This window comes from Rattus norvegicus, chromosome 12, assembly GCF_036323735.1.
Source record: "Rattus norvegicus strain BN/NHsdMcwi chromosome 12, GRCr8, whole genome shotgun sequence".
NCBI lineage: Eukaryota > Metazoa > Chordata > Mammalia > Rodentia > Muridae > Rattus > Rattus norvegicus.
In genome coordinates, this window is record NC_086030.1 from 19,257,146 (window position 1) to 19,281,690 (window position 24,545).

The 24,545-nt window shown below is 51.9% G+C and overlaps 1 protein-coding gene and 1 long non-coding RNA gene across 3 annotated transcripts in view; one reads left to right on the top strand and one right to left on the bottom strand.

Annotated features, from left to right (window-relative positions):
• Positions 1-932: 932 nt before the first annotated feature.
• Kif19b (kinesin family member 19B) overlaps positions 933-24,545 on the bottom strand; it is a 52,090-nt gene continuing 28,477 nt past the window's right edge. The window contains exons 11-20 of the mRNA XM_006248973.4: positions 23,251-23,425; positions 21,742-21,910; positions 17,616-17,886; positions 14,890-15,011; positions 10,714-10,841; positions 8,112-8,220; positions 7,665-7,997; positions 5,700-5,862; positions 4,189-4,296; positions 933-1,962 (exon numbers count right to left, since the gene is read on the bottom strand). Of these exons, the coding sequence (XP_006249035.1) occupies positions 1,862-1,962; positions 4,189-4,296; positions 5,700-5,862; positions 7,665-7,997; positions 8,112-8,220; positions 10,714-10,841; positions 14,890-15,011; positions 17,616-17,886; positions 21,742-21,910; positions 23,251-23,425 (1,679 nt within the window). The 3' untranslated portion in view covers positions 933-1,861. The remainder of the gene's footprint in view (positions 1,963-4,188; positions 4,297-5,699; positions 5,863-7,664; positions 7,998-8,111; positions 8,221-10,713; positions 10,842-14,889; positions 15,012-17,615; positions 17,887-21,741; positions 21,911-23,250; positions 23,426-24,545) is intronic.
• LOC120095895 (uncharacterized) lies at positions 5,859-9,596 on the top strand. Of its 2 annotated transcripts, XR_005491836.2 has the most exons (4): positions 5,859-6,590; positions 6,790-7,094; positions 7,564-7,680; positions 9,209-9,596. It is a non-coding gene; the product is annotated as an uncharacterized LOC120095895 (long non-coding RNA). The 2 variants fall into 2 exon arrangements; XR_005491835.2 differs by having other exon boundaries at positions 5,859-7,094.

Genomic DNA, 24,545 nt, shown 5'->3' on the forward strand with positions numbered 1-24,545 from the left:
AGAGTCAGGTGAATCTCTGAGTTCAAGGTCAGCCTGGTCTACAGAATGAGTTCCAGGAAGTCAGGTGTACACAGAGAACCCTGTCTCAAAAACAAAACAAAACAAAAATGGTTTTCCCATGACCATACAGTTATAAAGTCATCTTACAACCTATGTAAAGAGTTCTTAGTGTGATGTTGGGCCCAAGGGTATACGTTGCCTGAGACTCCAGCTGGCTTCAAAGTCAAAGACTACAGACTTCCAACCACCTCACCACAGTCGAGGTAGACATCAACAGGGCTCACGGAAGTCACAGCAAAGTCCCCAGATATAGAAACCACCACCCAAGCACCAAATGGGCAATGGCTTTGAGGAAGCCCTGAGCTGGCTTCCCAGGCAGCACGTGCCACCAGGGGGATGACCTCAGCATCCATCCAACTGCAACTTCTGCCCAACATTCCTGGGCTGGGTGTGCACTGGTCCGAGACCTACTTCCTAGTCAGTGAAGGAAGGGGTTGCCACCCACCTCCCCCTCTCCATCCTGAGGAGGCAAAGCCCCAATCCACCCAGTCCCCCTGGAAGTCCCCAACACAACACATAAAGGGAGATGCCCTATTCTGCTTTCCAGTGCTGGGATAGACACTGTGGTGAAAGCAGTCTGCAGAGAGAGGGTTCACTTCAGCGCCTGGCTGTCAGTCCATTGCTGAGGGAAGCCAGGGCAGGAGCTCAATGAGAAGTAGAGGCAGGAAGCACTGAGGAAAGCCACTCACTGCCCTGCCTCCTGGCTTGTTCAGCTTGATCGCCTCGCCTCAACCCCTTACCCCCATGCCCATATCTCAGAAACCAAACACAGAGCCACACAAGGCAATGTCTCGCCGAGCATGGAACTCAATTTGTGTCCTCTTTCTCCCCACTCGCCCCTCAGTTAAAAAAAAAAAAAAACAGAGCCCGGGTAATGGTGGGGCACGCCTTTAATGACAGCACTCAGGAGGCAGAAGCAGCAGATCTCTGAATTCGAGGCCAGCCTGGTCTACAGAGTGAGATTCAAGATAAGCAGAGCTACACAAAGAAACCCTGTCTTGAGAAAACAGGAAAAAGGGGGTGGGGGCGCAGACAGAAGCCTTTGGGAATGTGGCAGGTGTTAGGGCGCTGGCCTAGCAAGCCCCAGGTCCTGGGTTCCATCCCCAGCACCACATGACAGGTGTGGTGGCCCATGCCTGTAATCTCAGAAGGTAAGAGAGGAAGGCAGTAGGATCAAGAGTTTAAGGTCATCCTAAGCTACATTGCAAGTTCAAGGCCAGGCTGAGCTACATGAGACCCTGTGCCAAACGAACAAACAAGTCCAAATTCCTAAGCCCCTAAGTCTTAACATGCAGGTTCCAGTAAAAGCACAGCACACATTTCTCACTGGCCTGGCTGTTCCCTCTTGTCTCTCATCATCAGCTCCCACATCAGCATGGCTGGAGGCCCGGGAAGCTTGTATGAGCTCGTAGGGAGAGACGGGCAGCAGGGAAAAAGCAACCTTGCCTTCCCCAGTGCTGGCTTCCCCAGATGACCACTTGCAGACTGTTCAGAGGTTCATAGTATTGGGGACACACTCTGCCATCCTTTCTAAGGCTGCTCAGACCTCCCCCAGGGACCCCCACAGCCTGAGTGTGAGCCATGGGCTGTCAATCATTGGAAAACAGGGAAGTGGAGTGGTCCCAGGAGCATCCTCAGCAACTGTAATGACCCAGGAAAGGCCCAAAGTCAACACGGGGTCTTGGACAGGTCCTTAGTCATGTAAGGTAACCCTCAAGTCCTGAACGACTTCTCCATCTCCAGTCAGGTGTTGGGGTCCACCGGACTCTCGACCTTCCAGATGGCTGTCTCCTGCTGCCATCTACTTAGGACGCCTTGGCCTCTTGGCACTGCCACCTTGGAGCTTGGAAGGATTGTTGGGGGGCAGTGGGCTTTGACGCCGGCCTCTGCTGTCTGTAGACCCTGGGGTGGATGGGAGACTTTAGTTTGTTAACTGAAGAAGAGTCAGCACTCACCAGACATTGTGACTTTAGCTTCATCTGTGGCCACATGCAACTCAACACTCACAGAGTCTGAACTCGCCCTGTACACACATGCACGCACGCGCACACACACACACACACATACACATACACATATACACACACGTGCACACACACATGCATACACACACATACACGCATACACACATGTGCGCACACACACGCATACACACATATACACACATATATACACACGCACACACACATGCACACACATATACACACATACACACATACACACACGCGCACACACACATACACATATACACACACGTGCATGCACACACGCATACACACGCACACACACATGCACACACACATATACACACATACACACACGCGCACACACACATACACATACACACACGTGCACACACACGCATACACACACATACACGCATACACACATGTGTGCACACACACACGCATACACACATATACACACATATACACACACATGCACACACACATATACACACATACACACACGCACGCGCACACACACATACACATATACACACACGTGAACGCACACACACATACACACACATAACGCATACACACATGTGTGCACACACACGCATACACACATATATACACACGCACACACACATATACACACATACACACGCGCACACACACACACACACACATTTGAGACAGGCAGTTGACTTCACCAACACCAACATCCTCCTCTAGCTATCATGTGTGACCAGAGAAGCTAGACTTCTCTGCAATGCCTTTCCTCCTCAATCTTCAGGCTTATTTGGCCTCCCATGCTCCCAGGTCTCTCAGGACCCTGTATTTGATAACATGTCCAGCAGCTCTGGCCAAATGCAACAAAGATGGGCGCCTGTATGGACCCTTCCCTATCCCTCACACTCAAAGATACCGTATCAAATAGGCTACCATTCAGCATGCTTGGCTAACCAATCAGATCCTTTCCCCCAGAGACCTTTAATCCTTTTCCTCCAAACAGCAGCATGGCGGAGGGTAAGATGCAGCACCAGGAACTGAGGTCAGACAACAGGAAGGACTTCCCACTTGCATCCTACCCCCCAAAATCTTGGTAGTCGGATAGCCCAGGGATGCTTGACTTCGATGGCTTGGTTGTCAGGTGGTTCAGTGGGTGACAAGATCGTACTAAGGACACCGAGGAAGCTTGATGTCCCCAGGAGGGGGTTGCAGGAGTTCTGGTTTCGCTATGTGAGATGAAGATGCTCACCAGCATGGCCGACCCCATGGCTGGGGTTTAGTAACACACAGATCACCACACTGAGCTTTTTACATTGGATTCCAGGGATGTATGTCAGGTGCAGGGCAAGCGTGCACTGAGCTAACTATATGCCCAGCCCCAGTAAGAGAACTTTTTTTTTCTTTTTTCTTTTTTTTTCCCGGAGCTGGGGACCGAACCCAGGGCCTTGCACTTTGCTAGGCAAGCGCTCTACCACTGAGCTAAATCCCCAGCCCCCCCCAGATAACTTTTTAAAAAGACTTTGGGAGATCATATGCAGAGGGTCGGAAATGGACACACCTAGGTGCCCACCTGTCCACCAGACACCTAATCCCTGTCGTAACCCCCTGGTGCCACCTCCCCAGGACAGAGCCGGAAGACTCCATTCTCATCCTGAGCCCCTCTGCTCCTTTCCACACACGGACTCCACTGAGCAGGGTGCCCCTCCATCTGTGTCCCATTCCCAGTCACATCTCCTACGACCTTGAAGACTGCTGACCTTCCTCCTCCTGGCCTCATCCAGCCCTCTCCTCTCCTGCCTGCCTTGACCTTTGACCCTCAGCTCCCTGCCAGCCACTCTGGACCAAACATCTCATTCAAAGTTAAGGGATTAGGAATGTCAGGGAGCTTCTGCTGGGACAAGGACAGCTTGGGAAGCCACCGATCCCTAATGTCTCCCCACAACCAGCAGAACAAGGAAGAAAGGGGGCTCAATGTCTGGCTTCTACTCACTACCCAGCTCTTCCCCCAACCCCCGACTTCCAAGAGCATTGCTGTCCTCCAAATGGGCGAAGGGCGTAGTCCACCAGCGGCCGAGGCCTGGAGAGTGGGAGGCTGCTGGCCCTCCATTGAGTCTCCCACAGAGAGGATGTGAGTGGGGTGGGGACAGGAAGACTGAGGTCAGACACTGACCTCGGATGTCACGTGGCAGGAGGGGAGGCCGGCTTGAGGCTGTGTTGCTCTGCCACATGGCGCTGGGGAAGGTGAAGCTGACCTCTGGCACTTGGAGCACGTTTTCCTCTGAAGGAGACAGCAGCAATGGGAAGTGTTATTTGTAGGAACTAGCTACCCGGCTGAGAGAGGAAGCCAAGGTGTGGGGAAGAGACAGGCTCCTTCCTCAGTACCTCCCTGTGACTCCACAGGAGGCTGAGACACAGTATAGGGGGAGTAGGGGAGATGGGAGGGGGAGGGGATGAGGAAAGGAGGAGGAGGAAGAGGGGGAGGGGGAGTGAGAGGAACAGGGAGTGATGAAGATCACAGAGGAGGGAGGAGGAAGAGGTAGATTTAGAGAAAGTATTTTGCTAAGTAGCCTGGATTGGCTTCCAACTCTCCATCCTCCTACCTCAGCCTTCCAAGAGTTGCCAGTACAGACAGGCAGCGGTTGCTGGCTGTGGAGACAGGGTCTCAGTATGTAGCCCAGGCTGGCCTGCTACCCCTGATCCTAATATGTGAGCCTCCTGAGTGCTGGGATCACAGGCTTAGAGTTTAATCCTTGAAGGACCACCTGGCGCTAATGTGCTTTGTCATGTGTGTGCATGCACATGTGGGTTTACATGGGTGCAGCGATCAGAGGTTGATACTGGATGCCACTTTCAGGTCATGGCTGGCTTTGGCTAGCTTTGTGCCTCTGTTCCCGCCCATTACTGGGGCTGCAGGTGCACACTACAGCGCTGGACTTTTCCGTGGTTGCTCAAGGCTATGTGGCACCTTACAGACTAATGGTAGAAACCCACGTCTGTAAACAGAACAGTGCTGCCTGTGATCCCAGACCTCAGAAAGCTGAGGCAGGAGGATGGCAATCTGAAGAACGGTCTGGGATACATAGCAAAATGTTTGTCAAAACAAATTAAGAAGAAAAAAAGGAAAAGGGTTTCAGTTAGGCACGGTGGTCCATGCTTTAGTCCCAGCACTCGGGAGGCAGAGGCTACTGGATCTCTGTGAGTTCAAGGTCAGCCTGGAATACAAAGCAAGTGCCAGGGTAGCTAGGGTTACACAGTGTCTCACAGCTAGGTTATACCTGTCACAAAAAAAAGCTTCTATGTTTTATTTAAGTCGGGGTCTCACAGAGCCCAGGCTAGCCTCAAATCCACTATATAACTGAGGAAAACCTTGAGCCTCTGATGAGCCTCCTCCACTTCCCGAGTGCTGGGCTGACAGGCATGCACCTCCACACACATCTGTGGTGCTGGAATGGAAACTAGGGCTCCACACATGCTAGGCAGACTCTACCAGTTCAACTCCATCTCAGCAGGTTGTAGGAGACGATCAGAGGGACCTTAACTTTCCAGCTTACCCAACAATCAATTAAGGAAATTAGGAAAAACTAAAGCCAGAACTCAAACCAGAAGCCATACTGTTCACAGACTTCGGCCTTTATGGCTTGAGACAAGGGAAATATCATTTCTCTTTCTCTGATCCTATACCCGTGTGAAAACTGAGGCTGGGTTTCGTCTTGGAGGCCACAGGGACAGGGACGGCAGGGAAAAAGCTCCTCCCTGCTGGCTTCGGTGGCTGGAGGTGCGCTGGGGACAGCTGGCTCTCGGATGGATGTTCCATAGAGGGCTGATGTTTCTCCAGCGCCTGCAACTGGGAAAAGGTACACAGAAAAGCACAGTGAAGACGCGGAGATCATTTTCACTAAACACCTACTGTGTGCCATTGTAATCATTTATTTTTATTTTTTTTTTTCGGGGCTGGGGACCGAACCCAGGACCTTGCGCTTCCTAGGTAAGCGCTCTACCACTGAGCCAAATCCCCAACCCCTACTGTGTGCCATTGTAACAGAATCACTGAACCAGGCTGAGTAAATGAGCAAATGGCTGAAGAGTTCGACTCCTCCCCTTTTCCCTTATGGAGGGCGTGATGGCTTAAATAGGCGGGGCTTCCATAGACTCATGGGTCTGAATGCTTGGTTCATGGGGAGTGGCCTTGTTGGAGGAAGTGTGCCAGTGTGGAGGAAGGCTTTGAGGTCTGCTGTGCTCCAGCTAGGCCTAATGTAGCACACAGTCTCCTGCTGCTGCCTGTGGATCAAGATGTAGACCTCTCAGCAGCTTCTGCCGTACCACAGCTACCTGCATGCCGCCATGTTTCCCACCATGCCGGAAATCGCCTAAACCTCAGACCTGTAAGCCAGCCCAACTAAACACTTTCCTTTGTAATAGTTGTCTCTTCACAGCAATAAAACCCTAAAGCAGAGAGCTTTCTGGGGAATATGATACATGGATTAGTGTGTGGAATACAGCCCTCCCTTACATGGATAGGCTTCAACCAATCAGTGAAGGCCCGAGCAGGACAGTAAAGCAAGCATTCCCCAGGTGAGAAAACCCTCCAGTCTTCCGACTGGAACACTAGGCTTTCCCTGCCCTCATAACTAAAAGGAGGAGCTTGTTTCTCCTCCCCTCCCCACTCCATTCCCCCTCCCAGCTCCCCAACCCCCACCAACTTCAGCTACTTCCTTTCCTTTATGTTGAACAAATCAGCTGATTGCTTGCTTTTTTCTTTCTTGGTTTTTAGTGTTTTGGATACAGGATCCCAGGCTGGCCTCGAACTCATGATCCTCCAGCCACAGCTTTGTAAATTCTGGCATTAGAAGCCTGCATTATAACGTCCAGGCTTCATATTACCCTCAGGCCAGTAAATACCCTGTGTTCAGCAGAGGTTGGGACTTTGGCCACCAGAGGCAGAATATAGGCTGGCCAGGCCCTCCGTTCCTAACTAACTCCAAACTCTGGAAGCATTGGTAGTGGCAGACACAATGAATTAACTCTCACGAGTACTTGCTCTGAAGTTAACCAGTGACCCTCTCTGTAAGTTAAAATGTAAGTACTGACTGGGTTCATGGCCTAGTAGTAGACCATCTGCCTAGAATCGGGGTGTGATTCAGTGGTAGAGCCCCTGCCTAGAATCCCCCAGTGAGGGGCTGGGGTGTGGCTCAGTGGTAGAGCCCCTGCCTAGAATCCCCCAGTGAGGGGCTGGGGTGTGGCTCAGTGGTAGAGCCCCTGCCTAGAATCCCCCAGTGAGGGGCTGGGGGCGTGGCTCAGTGGTAGAGTTTTTGCCTAAATCGTGCAAGACCCTGGGTTCTATCACTAGTACCACAAAAGGAAAAAAGGAGAAAGGAAGGGAGATATGATTGGCACATGAAAAAACTCAGGTCCCAGAGCTGCACTTCTCTCAGCACAGAGCTGCACGAAAACAAGTGGACACTGTGGGTCTGGGTCATGTAATGGGCTCAGGCACCGTGAAGGACTGGTTTGGGGCGGACATACTTTTCTTCTATCTCAACTGCAGGGGTCCCGAGCATGTGTAGCAGTATGAGTGGCCATCTGTCCTCCCTGCCTTCCTCTGCTGCTGACCTAGCATACCCCAGCCATCGGCCACCAGCTGCATACTTGTTGCAGGCTCCAGGTGAATGAGGGTGACCGCTTCCTCCCTGCTTTCCTATCCAGAGAGCGGTCCCTGCTGGGGCTGGCATGAGGCCACCTCCAGTCTGCAGGGCTGGGGTCCCTGGAGTCCAGGCAGCCGCCCTCCCTGTCATACACCTTGCAGCGCCGGTTGGCTGCTATGAGAGCGATGCTCTTGGTGCCCAGGGCCATCTCCTTGAGGGCCTGGGCGCTCAGAGGTGGGCTGTTCATCTCTCCTGCTGGCTGTGGGGTCCTCAGCTCCAAGCCAGCCGTGGCCTGCAGCCTGGAGACCAGGCTCTTGACGCCTAGAGCACTCGGCTTCTGTGAAAGAGGAACACAGGCCACCGTCAGCCACTGGGACCCCAGAAGCAGTCCCTCCCCATGCAGGCTGTCTGGGAAGGGGCCTCCCGTGCAGCTAGCACCCTGAATACCAACCTCAAGCATGGGGGGTGTCAGCAAGATGCGGAGGGCTGGCGGAGGGAGAAGAGAGTCTTGCTTTCCAAGCCTCCGCAAGGGAGTGCTTTTTGAGGACCTGTTCCCGTCACTGTGGATGAAGCAGGAGACAGTCGAGAACCCCTGGCTCCTGGAACATAGCCTGGGCAGCTAGGATCCAGCCTCAGCTGGTGTTGCAGCCCAGAGCACTGTGGTCCACGTGCTATTGGACGAGATGCTATGTTGCTATGGCTGGGGCCATACTGGCTCATCCATGCTGGTCACCTAACCAGGTGACAACCAGCTAACCAGGGGAACAGCATAGGGTGATAGTGTGCAGGGCTCTGCAGCTAAGCTTGGATGTCAAGATGACAGGACACAGACTGACCACATAAATGAAACCCCAGGCATGTCTATAAAGCGTCATCTAGACTGGGTTAACTGAGGTAGGGAGAGCACTTCTCAGTCTAAGAGATACCATTCCATGGGGTCCTGGACTGAATTAAAAAGGAGAACCTGAGGTAACTATCAGCATCCATGCTTCTCTGCTGCTTAGCGGAGGCAGTCATGCCTTCTCCGTCATGAGGGGGTGTACCCTCAAACTGTGGCTCGGCAGGGACACCTGCCTAGAACCCCCAGTGAGGGACTAGGAGGTCAGTGCATGGCTCTTGTCTGGAGTCCTCCCGTGTAAAACTAGGGCCCGGCTGGGTTCAGGCCCTAATTACTGCAGGAAAGAAAAGGCCTGTAATCCTAGCATTGGGAGGTGGAGGCAGGAGGACTTCAAGTTCAAGATCATCCTCAGGCACAGTGAGCTTAAGGCCAGCCAAGGCTACTTGAGACCCTGTCTCAAAGATTAGTCAACAAGCAAAAACAAATGCAAAAAGATGTTGAAGGGCAGGCAAGGTAGCACACACCTTTAATCCCAGCACTCAGGAGGCAGGGGCAGGAGGATCTCTGTGAGTTTGAGGCCAGCCTGGTCTACAGAGTGAGTTCCAGGACAGCCAGGGATAGATATATAGAGAAACGAAGTCTCAAAAAGAAAAGAAAAGGATCTCGATAATGACCCCTGCTCTGTCTTCCTCCCTCCCTTTCCTGCCCAGCACTGAAGGACACAGCAAGAAGGCAGCCATCTTCAGGCCAGGCAGGAGCCCCCACCAGCCCCCCACAGACACATACACACAACTCCAGCAGGGTGACCTTGGACCCCTAGCTTCCACAACTGTGAAACAGTTCATGTTTAAGTTGAGTGTGCTTAACCTAGAATATGCCATTTATTATGGCTACCTGAGAGAAAAGGTAGTCATGTGGATTGGTCAGATGTGACCTATTAAAATGTATACACAGCCTATGGACATTTAAGTTGATGGTGTGAGATTTTGTCTGTTGAAAAGTGCTGGGGTTGGGGATTTAGCTCAGTGGTAGAGCGCTTGCCTAGCAAGCGCAAGGCCCTGGGTTCGGTCCCCAGCTCCGAAAAAAAAAAAAAAAGAAAGAAAAGTGCTATAGAAAAAGAACAGAAGAAGGGGAGGGGGAGAGAAAAGAGAGGAGGGGGAAGGGAGAGGGGGGAGAGGAAGGGGAGGAGGGAGAGGAAGGGGAGGCAGGAGAGGAGAGGGAGGAGGGAAGGAAGGAAAGGAGGGAAAGAGGAGAAGGAAAGGAGGGAGAGGAGGGGGAGGAAGAAGAGGAGGAATGGATGAAGAGGAGGGAAAGAGAGAGAGAAAGGGAAAGAGGAGAGGAAGGGGAGGAAGAAGATGAGGGAGGGAGAGGAAGGAGAGGAGGGAAGGATGGAGAGAAAGGAAAAGAGGAAGGGGAAGAGAGAGGAGGGGGAGGAGGGAGAGGAAGGAGAGGAAGGAGAGGGAAGGAGGGAGAGGAGGGAAGGAGAGGAGGGGGAGGAAGGAGAGGAGGAGGAGGAAGGGGAGGAGAGGAAGAAAGGAAGTAGGGGAGGAGGGGAAGAAAGGGGAGGAAGGAGAGGAGGGGGAAGAAGGAAAGAAAGAAAGGGGAGGAGGGGGAGGAGGGCAGGGAAAATTGGCACTGAACAGGACAGAAAGCACCAGGAAGTGAAAAAGCCAATTCCAGCCTCAGACTCTTGAAACTCCCGAGTCTCACCTCTGTCCCATGCAGCTGGGACCTCCTGTGGTGAGCTTATTACCCTTTAACTATGTATGTCTGTGCACATGCATAGAGCTGAGGCACGTGTGTGTGCTCTGGTGTGTGCAGGTCAGGACAAGCTCAACTGCCCTTCTCCATGCACTGTGCACCTCACTTTTTTGAAATGGAACCTGGAACTCGCCAGACTGGTGAGGCTGTGTGGGCCAGTGAGCCCCAAGGTGTACACGCTATCCGGCCTGCTTCTCTCATGCAGGCTCTACGGATTGACTCAGGCCATGGTAATTGCTGTAATTTCGAGGCAAGCCCTTTCGCTATCGAGTTATCATCTCCTTAGCGTGTCTACTTAAGACAAGCTCGGGAGGAGAACATGAGTCAGGGCCTGGAGGAGGGAGCTGGGCTCTGAGGTCAGCCCCTGGCTGTGGGCCAGCAGGTTACCTGAAAACCACAGCATCAACCCCGCCTTGGGACGCTTTCGGTGCTCTAGCACGGGAGCCATGCCCACCTGTCTCTCTCCAAGAGCATCGGAGGCAGCTCAAATGTGGCCCCCCACGGGAGATCCCTCCTGTCACCCAGAGGCTCCCCGCTGGTCTCCTCAGTCGGTGCGGGTGACACGTTCATAATGGGGCCATCCTGGAAGAGAAGGAGCAGAGTTAGGACTTGAGAGCACCGGAGACTGTCACCAGGCTGAAGGTCTCTGAGGGACCATGGAAAAGCTGGTGCACTCTCTCCGTCAAGGCTCAGAGGAAGCCGTGAGCCAGGGAGCACCGGCTGGGACTACTTGGCCTCATTCACAAGAAGTTTCTAGAACCATCCAGCTGCAGTCCACTGTATGACAATGTTGCAGGGGCTGTCCACTGTATGACAATGTAGCAGGGGCTGGGGAGGGAAGAAGAGCTGGTGTTCGGTAAGTGGCAAGTTTTGATTTGGGAGGAAGAGAAGGTTCTAGAAGATGGGAGTGGCCTCACAGTGCTGTAATCATATTTGTTGAGTGGCATGGAAGTCCTAGTGGCACACACCTTTTCTCCCAGCCCTTGAGAGGCAGAGGCAGTCAGATCTCTGTGACCTTGAGGCCAGTCTGGTCTACAGAGTGAGTTCTAGGATAGCCAGGGCTACATAGTGACACTCTGGCTAAAAACAGACAAAAGTGCATAAAATAAGAATAGTCAGAAAGGCGATAGAGCACTTGAGGAGACTGTGCAAGACCCTGAGTTCACCCCTCAGGACCGCCCTGTCCCGAAAACAATGATAAAATTTAGGCACGATTTTCCACGCAAAAAAGAAGAGAGAGACTGTGGTGGTTGCTTTGAATTGTCACAATTCAATTTGTGACAGAGTTTAGAGTCCCCTAGGCAGAGAGTATCAACGAGGGACTGGGCAGGTGAGAGGGGGCCTGTGGGAATGTCTGTGGGGTTTTCCTAATTACAATTCATTGATGGGGGAAGACCCAGCCTGGAGCGGGCAGCACTCTTGGTTTGGGTCCTGCACTGTGAAAAGGGACTACGTGAGCTGAGTGCCAGGAAGCACACATGCGCTCCTCCTCTGCCCGTGACTATATATGTGGTAGTCAGCACCTAAGGAGCCATGCCCAGGAGGTTGGCTCTGGTATCTGCATTCCACAACCAAAAAAGGAAGAACTGCAGGTGGGTTGCCCAGGAGCCTTGAGCAATCCAGGAGACATGACATCAGCACTCCCAGACACTGAGATGTCTTCAACACACCGGTCACCAGAAAGTCAGAGTGTGTGACGTCACCATAGAGAGTAGGACTAAAGGCTCACTCTGGCAAGGGTGCCAATCGGTCTCCTGCCACAGGCCCACTTAGCCACACTGGGAAGAACTGCAGAGGCTGCCCCTGAGAGCTGGGCATCTGCTTGAAGAAGTAGACACTAGAGATGCCCATGGGTGTGTGAGGGGACCCTGTGCCGAGAACCAGAGCCCAGACCCCAGTGTGCTGGGCAGATTTTCACAGAAGCCAAATGCTTGTGTGGTCTCCATGTGCCAAAGATGGTTCTTTCAAAGGAACAGCAGGGCCGAGGGTGGGGCTCAATGGTCGAGCCACCCACAAGGCTCAGAGTTTCATCCTCAGTCAGACACATACACACACGCATGCATGCATGCACTCACAGACTTACAGAGAGAGCATCAGGCACGCCGTAAACTGTGTTCTACCTGTCCATCGTGTGTAATCCTGACAAGCAGCTCATTGAGCTCATCATGAGGAGCTGCCAATCTAGCCCCAAGTAGAGTAGCACCCTCAAGTGTTTGGCTGGGACACCGAGAAGTTACAGACCCTTCCAGACTGAGAAGATTAAGGAGATGTGATGGCTAAAGAAACATAGATTCCCATGCCGGACTGCAAACTGGAAAAAGGCATGGGTACAAAAACCAGATATGTGGGGTTGGGGATTTAGCTCAGTGGTAGAGCGCTTGCCTAGCAAGCGCAAGGCCCTGGGTTCGGTCCCCAGCTCCGAAAAAAAGAAAAGAAAAAAAAAAAAAAACCAGATATGTGGGCCAGGAGGGTTGGGGCCGGAGAGATGGCTCATAGGTCGAGAGCACTTGTTGCTCTTACAGAGGACCGAGTCTGGTTCACAGCAGCCATGTCTGGCAGGTGACAATCTCCTGAAACTCCAATGCTACACACACACACACACACACACACACACACACACACACACACACTCTAAATCTAAACAACAACAATGAAAACCACTGGGCATTAGTTCCATGACAATGTACCTGCCTAGAATCCCCCAGTGAGGGGCAGGGGGCGTGGCTCAGTGGTAGAGCCCCTGCCTAGAATCCCCCAGTGAGGGGCTGGGGGCGTGGCTCAGTGGTAGAGCCCCTGCCTAGAATCCCCCTGTGAGGGGCTGGGGGCGTGGCTCAGTGGTAGAGCCCCTGCCTAGAATCCCCCTGTGAAGGGCTGGAGGCGTGGCTCAGTGGTAGAGCCCCTGCCTAGAATCCCCCAGTGAGGGGCTGGGGGTGTGGCTCAGTGGTAGAGCCCCTGCCTAGAATCCCCCTGTGAAGGGCTGGAGGCGTGGCTCAGTGGTAGAGCCCCTGCCTAGAATCCCCCAGGGAGGGCTGGAGGCGTGGCTCAGTGGTAGAGCCCCTGCCTAGAATCCCCCAGTGAGGGGCTGGGGGTGTGGCTCAGTGGTAGAGCCCCTGCCTAGAATCCCCCAGTGAGGGGCTGGGGCGTGGCTCAGTTGTAGCATGCTTATCTAGCATCCACAAGGCCTTGGGTTTCATTTCCAACATCACAAAGGAAAAACAACAACAAATGATGCCTGGGTGCTAGGGATCAAAGGAGTGGGAAGGAAAACCAGCAGCAGAGCGTCGGGATGCTGCCTAGTGCGGTCCTACATTGGTGAATACTTGTCTTACCTGTTGGTACAAACCCACAGAATTAGGAATCAAGGTGAAGTGAAATGTAAACTGTGTCCTGAGGGGGGCAGGATGGGCTGACAGAGGTTCACTGATGGCAGCAAACAGATGCTGTCTGGAGGGGATGTTGACAATGGAGGAGTGGCAGACTGGGGTGGGGGGTCATTGGGAACTCTGATATGGCATGAGTTCAAAACTGCTGTAAGACATCAGAGCCAGGCATCATGGCTCACACATGTAAACCCCAGCACCTAGGAGACTGAGGTAGGAGGATTTCAAGTTCTAGGGCAGCCTGTGTCAATGCCTCTCCAGGAAATATTCTACTTAAAGAGAGAGAGAGAGAGAAAAAAAAAGACTTGGGGCTGGGGACTTAGCTCAGTGGTAGAGCGCTTACCTAGGAAGCGCAAGGCCCTGGGTTCGGTCCCCAGCTCCGAAAAAAAAGAACCCAAAAAAAAAAAAAAAAAAAAAAAAAAAAAAAAAAAAAAAAGACAACTGGAAACCATTCCTCCCAACAAGAGCCACAAGAACCTAGAGGGAGCATCGAAATTTCTGAGTTCCCTGAAGGATACATCCCAGAGCCTCTGAGACAGTAAGGCCTCCACCTGCCATGCTCAGGATTCCCTCGCACCAGCTTTGACCCACCTCAGATTCTTCAAGAGTATCCAAGGACTAGAGGCACGACAGGAGAGAGCAGTAGTGACCTCACCTAAAGGAGCAGCACCCTCCCCCACCCGGATTCCAGTGGACACCGCTCTACTAGCTCCCTGGACAGGCTGTGATCTTTAGTGTGTGCGTGTGTGCGTATCCATGTGTGCAGTGTGGATTTTGTTCATGTATGCATGCACATGTGGGAGAAGAGTCCATGTTGAGAGCAGACATAGACTTTGGGTGTTTTGTTTTGAGACAGGGTCCCTCACTGAACTTGGAACTCATCAGTTCAGCAAGAATGGCTGCTCTCTAAGCCCCAGGCATCTGCCTATTTCTGCCTCTCCAGCCCTAGGATGGCAGACACATCCTGCCCTACTCAGCTTTTTTTAGTGCGTCCCGTGACTGGGTTCTTAGGCTTGCGCAATGAGCACTTTACCGACTGAGCTCATCCCCTGGTCCTGGACCCGGTCTGTCTGTGCAGCCTGGAGCTCAGCACGTGCTCCACATGCAACTGACCTGATACGTGGATGTCTTAGTTTCCTTCTCCATTCCTTTGGTGCCCTGCGCAGCCCAGCACAGGCTGGCCCTGAGCAGAGCATGATGGGATGTTGTTGACCATGGCATCAGCCAGAGGTGGGGGAAGTAAGACTCACTTGGAGAGAGCTGGACATTACTGAGAGCTGCAGCAGCAGTCGGTCCAATGTGCCCTCGCCCAGCTCCCGGGAGTAGAGTCGGTATTGCTGCTCCAGAGGCTCCGGGACTGAGAGGCCTTTGTCTGAGAAAGCAGGGAGCAGCCATCAGAATCCGCTAGAACACATCAGCTCAGGCACATGAAAACTGCTACCGTGTGCCAAAAAGGCAACGCCCAGCCTGAAATGTTTAAAGGGGAGAAGCTTCCTGGGCAGAGCTCTTCTTCTGCGGGATACTGTCTTTTAAACGTGCACACATCTTAAATTATTTTTTGAGTCAGGGTCTCATGTTGTTCAGCTGGCCTTGAACTCTCACTACGTAGCTGAGGATAACCTTGAACTCTCTGATCTTCCTATGTGTACCTGCCGAGTGCTGGGATTACAGATGTGAGCCACCACACTTGGCTAATACAGTGCTGGGAACAGAATCCACAGTCTCATGAACGCTAGTCAAGCATTGTACAAACCGGGCATCCCCAGCTCTATTCTATTACATATATATATATATATGTGTGTGTGTGTGTGTGTGTGTGTGTCTGTGTGTCTGTGTGTGTGTCTGTGTGTGTGTGTGCGTGCGTGTGTGTGTATTACATATATATGTGTGTGTGTGTGTGAATAGTATATATGTGTGTGAATATATATATTATGTATATGGTTTTTTGAGACAGGGTTTCTCTGTGTATCTGAGGCTGTCATGGAACTCCCAAGCCCTGTTTTAATTTATTGTGATATTTTTGTGTGTGTAATATTAAAGATAGAGTTCAGGGTCTTTGGGGGAATGGGTGAGTAGAGTCTCACTGTGCCACCCTGACTGGTTCAAAACTCGATATGTAGATCAGGGTGGCCTTGGTCCGTGGGCCTCTGCCTCCTGACTACTGGGATTAAGTGCATGCTCCATTACACCTGGAAAGTCCAGAACAAACACGCTAAGCAAACACTCTACCGCCGAGCCAGCCACACCTCAGCTGAAGTTTAAAATTGTTCTCTATTGTGCTGAAATATCACTTTCGGTCATGACAAAACAGTATTGGGCTATGCATGGAGAGCACTCAAGTGGCATGGGAAATGCCCTGGCACACGTGATGCCCCCGGCACAGGAGATACCCTGACACAGGTGATGCCCTGGCACAAGAGATGCCTCCTGGCACAGGTGTGATGCCCTGACACAGGTGATGCCCTGACACAGGTGATGCCCTGGCACAGGTGACGCCCTGGCACAGGTGATGCCCCCTGGCACAGGTGTGATGCCCTGGCACAGGTGATGCCGCCTGGCACAGTGATGCCCTGGCACAGGTGGTGCCCTGGTTTCTATTTCTAGCATCACCAAAATAGGAAAGGAAGGAGGGGGCAGAAAAGACTGATAATGATTCTAAAGTATAAATAAAATTTCAGCTAAAAATAAAAGGCCAACTTCTGGACCTATACCCAAAAGAACTGCAAAACGGTGTAGTGTGCAAGACTCAATATGGCCAGGCAGTGGTGATGCATGGCTTTAATCCCAACTCAGGAGGAGAGGCAGGGGGATCTCTGAGCTGGAGGCCAGCCTGGTCTACAGAGTGAGTTCCAGACAGCCAGGGATATACAAAGAAACCGAAAGAAAGAAAGAAAGAAAGAAAGAAAGAAAGAAAGAAAGAAAGAAAGAGAGAGAGAGAGGGAGGAAGGAAGGAAGGGAGAGAGAGAGAGAGAGGAAAGAAGGAAGGAAGGAAGGGAAGGAAGGAAGGAAGGAAGGAAGGAAGGAAGGAAGGAAAGAAGGAAGGAAGGGACACTGGAGAGATGGCTCAGTGGTTAAGAGCACTGGCTGCTCTTCCAGAGGTCCTGAGTTCAATTCCTAGCAACCACATGGTGGCTCACAACCATCTGTAATGGGATATGATGCCCTCTTCTGGTGTGTCTGAAGACAGCGACAGTGTACTCACATACATAAAATAAAAATAGTATATGTGAGTCCCAGGCAACCTGGTCTACATGGTGTGACTCTGACTCAAAACAAATAAAGAAATACATAAAAAGTCCAGGGCTGGACCCTGAGGAGGCTGAAGTTGGGGAGTCTGGAGACAGCCTGAGTTAAGTAAGGCATCCTGGGAAGGAAGGGAAGATTAAAGAAGAGGTGGGGGCGGGATTGAGTGGGTGCAGGGAGTCGGCTACAATAAGCAGCCTGGGGCAGCTGGGGTTTATGCTTGGGGACTTAGGGACTGCCCTATGTTTTCAGACAGATTCTGGTTCATCTTTTGTGCTGGGAATTGAACTCTGAGCTCTAAGGTCGCTAGGTATGCTCTCTAACAAGGAGCTATGTCCCTAACCCTTCCATCTCCTGTTTGTGTGTGTGTGTGTGCATGCCTACATGTGTGTAGTGGTCAGACGACAACCTCAGGGATCATTCCTCAGGCACCATCCACCTTGTTTAAGACAAGGGCTCCCATTAGCCTGGAACTTTGCCAAGTAGGCTAAGCTAGACAGCCATGTTGCTCCAAGGATCCACCTGTCCCCACGGCCCACCTGCCATCAATGCAACTACATGCATGTGCCACCACATTCAACTTTTTAATGAATTCTGGGGCTCGAACTCTGGTCCCCACACTTGTATGATAAACGCTTTGCTGTCTGAGCCATTTCCCCAGCCCTCGTCCTGTGGTTTCTCTCTCTAGACCGCAGAATCGCTTGATCCTCCCTACACGCCAAGCTGGCCTCACCCTGCATCAGCTGTCGCTGCCCCTGGATGACCTCTTCACACAGCAGCCGGTGCTGGTGATAGCGCTGGATCACGAAATCCTTCTGGCATAGCAGGTTCTTACGGCAAAGGTTGTCCGCCTGAAGCTCCGTGTTCTCCACCTCCAGCTCGTGGGCCCTGCACAGCAGCTGCAGGACCTCCCGCTGGTCCTCACTGGTCACCTGCCTGGGCAGCAACTTCTCCATCTGTGAGGCCTTCTGCTTGGCATGGGCCAGGCGCTGCTCTAGCCCAGCCTGAGGAAGATAAGGAGAGCTCAGGGCCATCACTGACACCAGTTAGTCATCCTCATGAGACACTGATGAGGTCTGTTTGACAGGACCTAGAATTACCTAGAAGGCAAGCGTGAGCATCAACACAAACTAGGTAGCCTCCCATGCTCATGAGGGATTATGTTGATTAGGTTATTTGGGGGTGGGAAAACCCACCTTACAAGGGGTTCTGTACGGAATGACAAAGAGAAAGTGAGCTGAGTTCCAACCATTCATCTCTCTGCTTCCTGACTGTGGATACAATGTAACCAGCTGTCTCACCCACCTTCTGCCATGCTTTCCTCACCATGATGGACTGTGCACCCTTAGACTGTGAGCAAAGAGAAAACCCTTAAGTTGCACAGTCAGGCATTCTAATCCAGCAACAAGAAAAGTGTCTTAGCTCCATCCCCAGAACTAACCACATGTTCTACCTTCAAAATCCTGATGTTTTAACCTATCTATGTATGGAAACTTGCTGATCCTGGAGGGACCAAGCCAGTTTCTGGATGCAGTGAACAGTTCACCGAGAGCTTGTTCTTCAAGTGCAAACCCATCTGTGCAGAGCCCACTCCTCAGGGGTAGAGCCTCTCAGCGACCACCCAGCTCCCTAATTGCCCTGAAATAGTGTCAGGCCTCCCGGGGCAGCGCTGGAGCACCAGGGCTCACAGTGCCAAACAGAACAATGAATGCACTCTGAATCCTAGCCTGAGTAGTCCCATCGTGCAGCAAGCAGCTGTCTAGCTGTTCTGTGTGCCAACCTGCAGTGAGATAAGCCATGCTTCCTGTGGCTGGCCAGTGTTTTCCTTAGACCAGCAGAATCCCGGGGAAGGGCAAGGACAGAGTACATATAAGCATAGAATCTTCCAGAGCTGGCTTGCTGTGCAGTGTGCTGTCTGAACCTATAGACTGGACAGATGGGCCAGCAGGTATAAGAGCACATACTGCCCTTACAGATGTGAGTTCTATCTTCTGTACCCATACCAGCTGACTCACAGCTGCCTGCAACTCTAGCCCTAGGGGATCTGACGCCCCCTTCTGGCCTCCTCAGAAACTGGCACTTAACATGCATATGTTACCCCCCCCCCCCCGCAAACACACATACATACATCCAGACGTATAAATAAAAATTTAAACAAATAAGTATTTTCTAGAGAAAATAAAATAGGAGCTTGGTAGGCAGGGTGCTGGCAACTTTTTTTTTTTCTGGTTCTTTTTTTCGGAGCTGGAGACCGAACCCAGGGCCTTGCGCTTCCTAGGTAAGCGCTCTACCACTGAGCTAAATCCCCAGCCCTGGTTCTGGCAACTTTATAGAAAATGTGGCCATCTGAGAGCACACCACGCCCTGAGGATCCCCGAATAAACTCGTTTCACTCCTCGAACTGAACTCGGATGAGTCTTTCTCCTTGCCACCCCTTCCTTTTTAGCCAGAGTCTCACATAGCCTAGGCTGGCCTTAAACTCAGTATGTAACTGAGGATGGCCTCGAACCTCTGGTTCTCGTGCCTCCAGAGTGCTGGAATTACAGGTGTGCACCACCAAAAGTGTAGTTTACACACTGCTGGAGATGGAACCTGGGGCACGGTGCTGACTAGACCAGAGCTCTCCCAACTGAGCCTCATTGGCAGCCTCTGAATGAGTCATGAGCTGTTAGGGCTGCTCCGGTTCGGGGCCAACTGTTCACTTCATATCTCCTCAGAAATGCAGCTAATGATAAGCTTGTCTACACAGCCCATCTGCTCCTTCCCGCAGAAACCACAATGGGGCTCTTGGCCACCTTTTCTACTCGCTTCTCCTAGCTCCCAAACCACCCTAGTACTCCTGCGTGGGGCCGTGTGAGCTGTGGAATGGCAGATTCCTCCTACTGGGAACTGTTAAGTGGCAAACCGCCTTTCCAACTGCAGGAAACAGAGCCACCCACCTCACACTGGGACATGCCTCCAGAGTGTCCCATATCACAAAGCTGTGGGCCACACTCCACGTCCTGATTCTCTCAAGCAGGGAATTAGGGAGAGCTCAGGCTCAGCCTGTCCACCACAGGCCTCCTGACCTGACCCTGGAGAAAATGAACTGGGAGCCCTTGAGACTTGCCCATGGCCTGTCTACCCACCAGGTGAGGCCCCGGCTCTCTGTATATAGCTGTGGATGTACGCTTTTTTCTGTATGTGTCTGTACACACAAGGGTGTGTGTGTGTGTGTGTGTGCGCGCATGCATGAGTGCATGCATGAGTGCATGCATGCATGAGTGCGTACATGTGTGCATGTGTGTGTGTGTGTGCGTGTCCTTGATGTAGATGCTGACCGTGCCGATAAGACACCTTCCCAGCAACCTTTATCTCTTCATCCTGGAGTTTGCTTGGGTGACTCAGCAAAGAAACTATCACACCACTCAACTTACTCCACAAGGGTCCCAGACAGTCACATGGGGCTCAGGCTGCCTTGCATGTCCAGAGTCTTGGTTCCCAAGGAGTGGGCAGATAATAGCTGAGACCGATGTATTCTGCCACTGTTCTTATGACCAGGGATTGATTCCACCCTCTTCCTCCCAACTCCTCTCCAAGCATCCTCCCTAAAGTCCTCTCCAACTCCCTTCCATCAGGCCTCCCTCTGGCCCTCCCTGCTCCCCTGACATCTAACAACTCCTGAGGTCCTCCCCAACTGCCCTCCATCCAGCCTCCCCTCAGGCCTCCCCAACTATCTGGACTCCTCTGAAGCCCTCTTCCGTTCCCCTCTCCACGGCCTCCTGAGTTTCCCCTCCTCTGCCCACTTATACCTGTTCTGGTGACTGTTGCTCCCCTGATGATGTCTCTTCTCCTCAGATCATGAGTTCAGGGCCCAGGACACAGCAGTTCTCATTGAAGTCCCAGGGCCCGGACTCAAGCTAGACACTTAGAGCCTTGTTTTTGCTTAACCGATCGTTTGCTTTGTTGAATGACAGGCTACCTATGCAGGCTCCGGAGAGCCACGACTGCCACTGCAGGCTCCACCACACATTGATATCTGAATTTCCCCTGAATTTCGTCCATTTGATAGACTTCAGACTCAGACAGGAGGCATCTCCCTTGTTCTTAAAAGGTGCTGAGCTGGGTGTAGTGGCACACACGTATAGTCATGGCACTCAGGAGGCAGAGGCAGGTGGATCTCTGTGAGTTGGAGGCCAGCCTGGTCTACAGAGTGAGTCCCAGGACAGCCAGGGCTACACAGAGAAACCCTGTCTCAAAAAAAAAAAAAAAATGTCTGAAATCTAATCACTAATTAGGAGTGAGGTGACACGAGCCTGACTGCTGTGGGCAGGTGTGACAACGTGAAGGGCCACTGCTTTGGTGGCATAGCCTTTAGGAGAACTAAATACCTCCAGCTTTTTAACAATCTGACATGGCTGGACACTTCCGCCGCTTTCTGAAGGCACGCCCACCAGCATTTAGCTAAGGAACCACCCAGTTCCTGCCACCACTGCTCTTCCCCCAAAGCTTCCTCAAAAGAGAGTTTTGTAAGTTTCCTAAGCTGAGTTGAAGCGCTAGCCAGCTAGGGGATAAACGGCTCTTATAAAGAACCAGCTCTTGCCCACCCAGACAGTGCCTCATGCATCCAGGCTGACCAGGGATGACCTTGGACGTCTGATCCTCCCGCCTCTGCTTCCGAGTGCTGGGATTACAGGTGTCTGGCGTCACACCTGTTGCTGGGGATGGAACCCTGGACCTTGTGCTTGCTGAGCAAACCTCTACCATCTGAGCTTTGTCTCAGCCCTGGGCGAGGTCTCCGGGTCCAGGTACTCTCAAAGAGTTGCCTGGCTCAGATACGCACCGTTCCCGTGACTGAGCACTGCGTCCTTCTTCCTCACCTTGAGAGCTGCTGTTTTCTGCTGTTCAGCCAAGAGCAAATTCACCTCCTCTCTGGCCAGAGCCACCTCTGGGGGCTCAGAAGCCTCGACTTCCTCTCCATCAGCATCTACAGGCTCCTTGTCCTTCTTACTCTTGTCCATGTTTGCGTGGTGGAGGGTCTTCTCCCAGCTGCAGCCAGGACACAGATTTCGGGGGTCAATTGAACCTGTGCTGGAGCCGAGAGTTCTACATCTCACGTCCAGAGCGCTCCAGGCTTACTAGCCTTCTCACAGACACAAAATAACGAAAGAGAGGAATTGGTTTCCTTATATTTGTCCCACATATATTTATTTCCCTGCTGGAGTCAACCATGGCAAACATGTCTCTCGGATCCTTGCTGTCCTCAGGGGACAGCTGTGTGACCAGGGACACTAGGAGGAGAGTAGCTAGGCTCCGCCAGCAAGGGTACCACATTGAGCCTAAACAAGATCCCCGGAAAATGAGCAGGAAAGGAAGATTGAGGAAGCCTCAGCGAGAGATGCCTGACCAGAAAGGGACAAGACACTGTGATTGCATTGTTGAAGTTTAGAATCGTTCTGGTGTAAGGACTGTGCTGTCTGTGTAGTTGAAAGGAGAGAAGAAAGATGAGGAGGAGGATGATAAAGTGTGGTGATGAACACTTGTCATCCCAGCGCTCAGGAGGCCGAAGCAGAAAGATCACAAGTTCGAGGCTGGCTAGCCTAAGTTATATAGCAAGACCTTGCTCCAAACAAAGAGGGTGAAGGGAAGGAGAAAGGAAGAGGAAGGGGGGCTGGGGATTTAGCTCAGTGGTAGAGCGCTTACCTAGGAAGCACAAGGCCCTGGGTTCGGTCCCCAGCTCCGAAAAAAAGAACCAAAAAAAAAAAAAAAAACAAAAAAACATCTTGGGTTGGGGATTTGGCACAGTGGAAGAGCGCTTGCCTAGTAAGCGAAAGGCCCTGGGTTCGGTCCCCAGCTCCGAAAAAAAAGAAAAGAAAAAAAAAAAAGAGGTGAGGAAGAGGAAGGGAAGAGAGAAGAGTAGGAGAGAAAGGAAGGAGGGGAATTGTGGGAGAAGCAAGAGAAAGGGTGAAGGAAAACCAGGGTTTGAGTGACAGTGCTATCTGACGTCACCTATAAGTAAATGGCCTGTGTCCAGGTTTTTTCAGGACTTCGGAGGAACAACCACTGCCCCAATTTAATAACTGCTGATGCCCCTTTTACCTCCAGGTGCACCCCAGCTATTCCCTGCACGGAGTCACTCTGTCTTCAGAGCATGTGGGTAGGTGGACAGTGGAAAAGAGAGCATGTTAATATTTACTGAGCCCCTCGGCTGGCTCCGGATTCCAGCCATAAGAGGTCCTAGGGAGCGAGAAGTGTCTCATGCTTGGCTCATGACAAGAGAGGAATAGACAGGGGACCTGCCTTCTTGGGGACCTGCAGATGGTAGCAACCAGTGCCCATTTTGTTCCTTGGCTTCCCTTCCGGGATGTGCTATGCAGCAGGACACTCACTCTGCAATGGTCAGGAGGTGGCGAGACATGTCTATGTGCAGCTCAATGTTGGTATTTTCCAGCTCCACCAGGCTGCGCCGCATCTCCATCTGCTCCTTGAAAGCCCCGATAAGCTGCGCCCGGATCTTGTTCATCTGTAGACGACTGTCCTCCTCTGCATCCTGGGGGACTGTGACTGCAGGTGGGGAGAGGCATGGCTCTACTAGGAGCACTGCCAGTCATGTAAGCATGAACTCCATGCTCACCCACCAAAATGGGCCATGCGGCCATGGGCATGGTGGATGGATGGAGGGTGGGGAAGGGTTGGTGTCTTGGTGAGAGGAGGTAGAGATGGGTGGATGGATAGATAGGTGAGTAATTGTTGGTGTATAGATGGATAAATGGATGGACTTTTGTGAGGACAGATGGATGGGTAGATGATGGATGGATGGGTGGGTAGATGGGTGGATGGATGCATTGATGGATGGATGGTTAAGTGGTCAGAGGGATGAATGAATGGGGAGATGGGTAGGTAGATGATGGACGATGGACAGATGGATAGATGAATGGACAGATGAATGGATAGATGACAGATGGACGGATGGATGGACAGATGGATGGACAGATGGATGGATGGACAGATGGATGGATAGATGGCTAAGTGGGCAGAGAGATGAATGAATGGGGAGATGGGTGAGTAGATGATGGATGGGTGGGTAGATGGATGGATGGACAGATAGATGGACGGACAGATAGATGGATGGATGGACAGACAGATGGATGAACAGATGGATGGATGGATCAATGGATGGCTAAGTGGGCAGATGGATGAATGAATGGGGAGATGGGTGGGTAGATGAATGTGTATTTGGGCAGATGGATGGATGTGAAGATAGCTAGGGGGATAAATGTTTGTATGAGTAGATGAATAGATGATTGATATATATGATGGTGAATGTATGGATGGATAGGTATGGGTAGGTGGATGGATACATTGATGGAGAAAAGCATGTAGATGAGTAGTTAGATGGGTGATACACAGATAAGTAAGTGGAATACAGTCTATGGGTGTATGTGATGGTCTCACTTCTTCTTGAAAAGCCTTCATTTTGTCCAACTGATATATTACCCACTTGACGCACATCTCAAATCCCCCAGCATTAGCCTTTTGGTTAGTCCAAGAAGTGAAAACTATTTCGGCTTACATCCGAGTCTCCTGAAGTATTAGAGATTCCCCATCTACTTAGCACCACTAAGAATTCTGTTTGACTGACAAGATGGCTCAGTGGGTAGAGGTGCCTGCAGCCAAGCCTCCC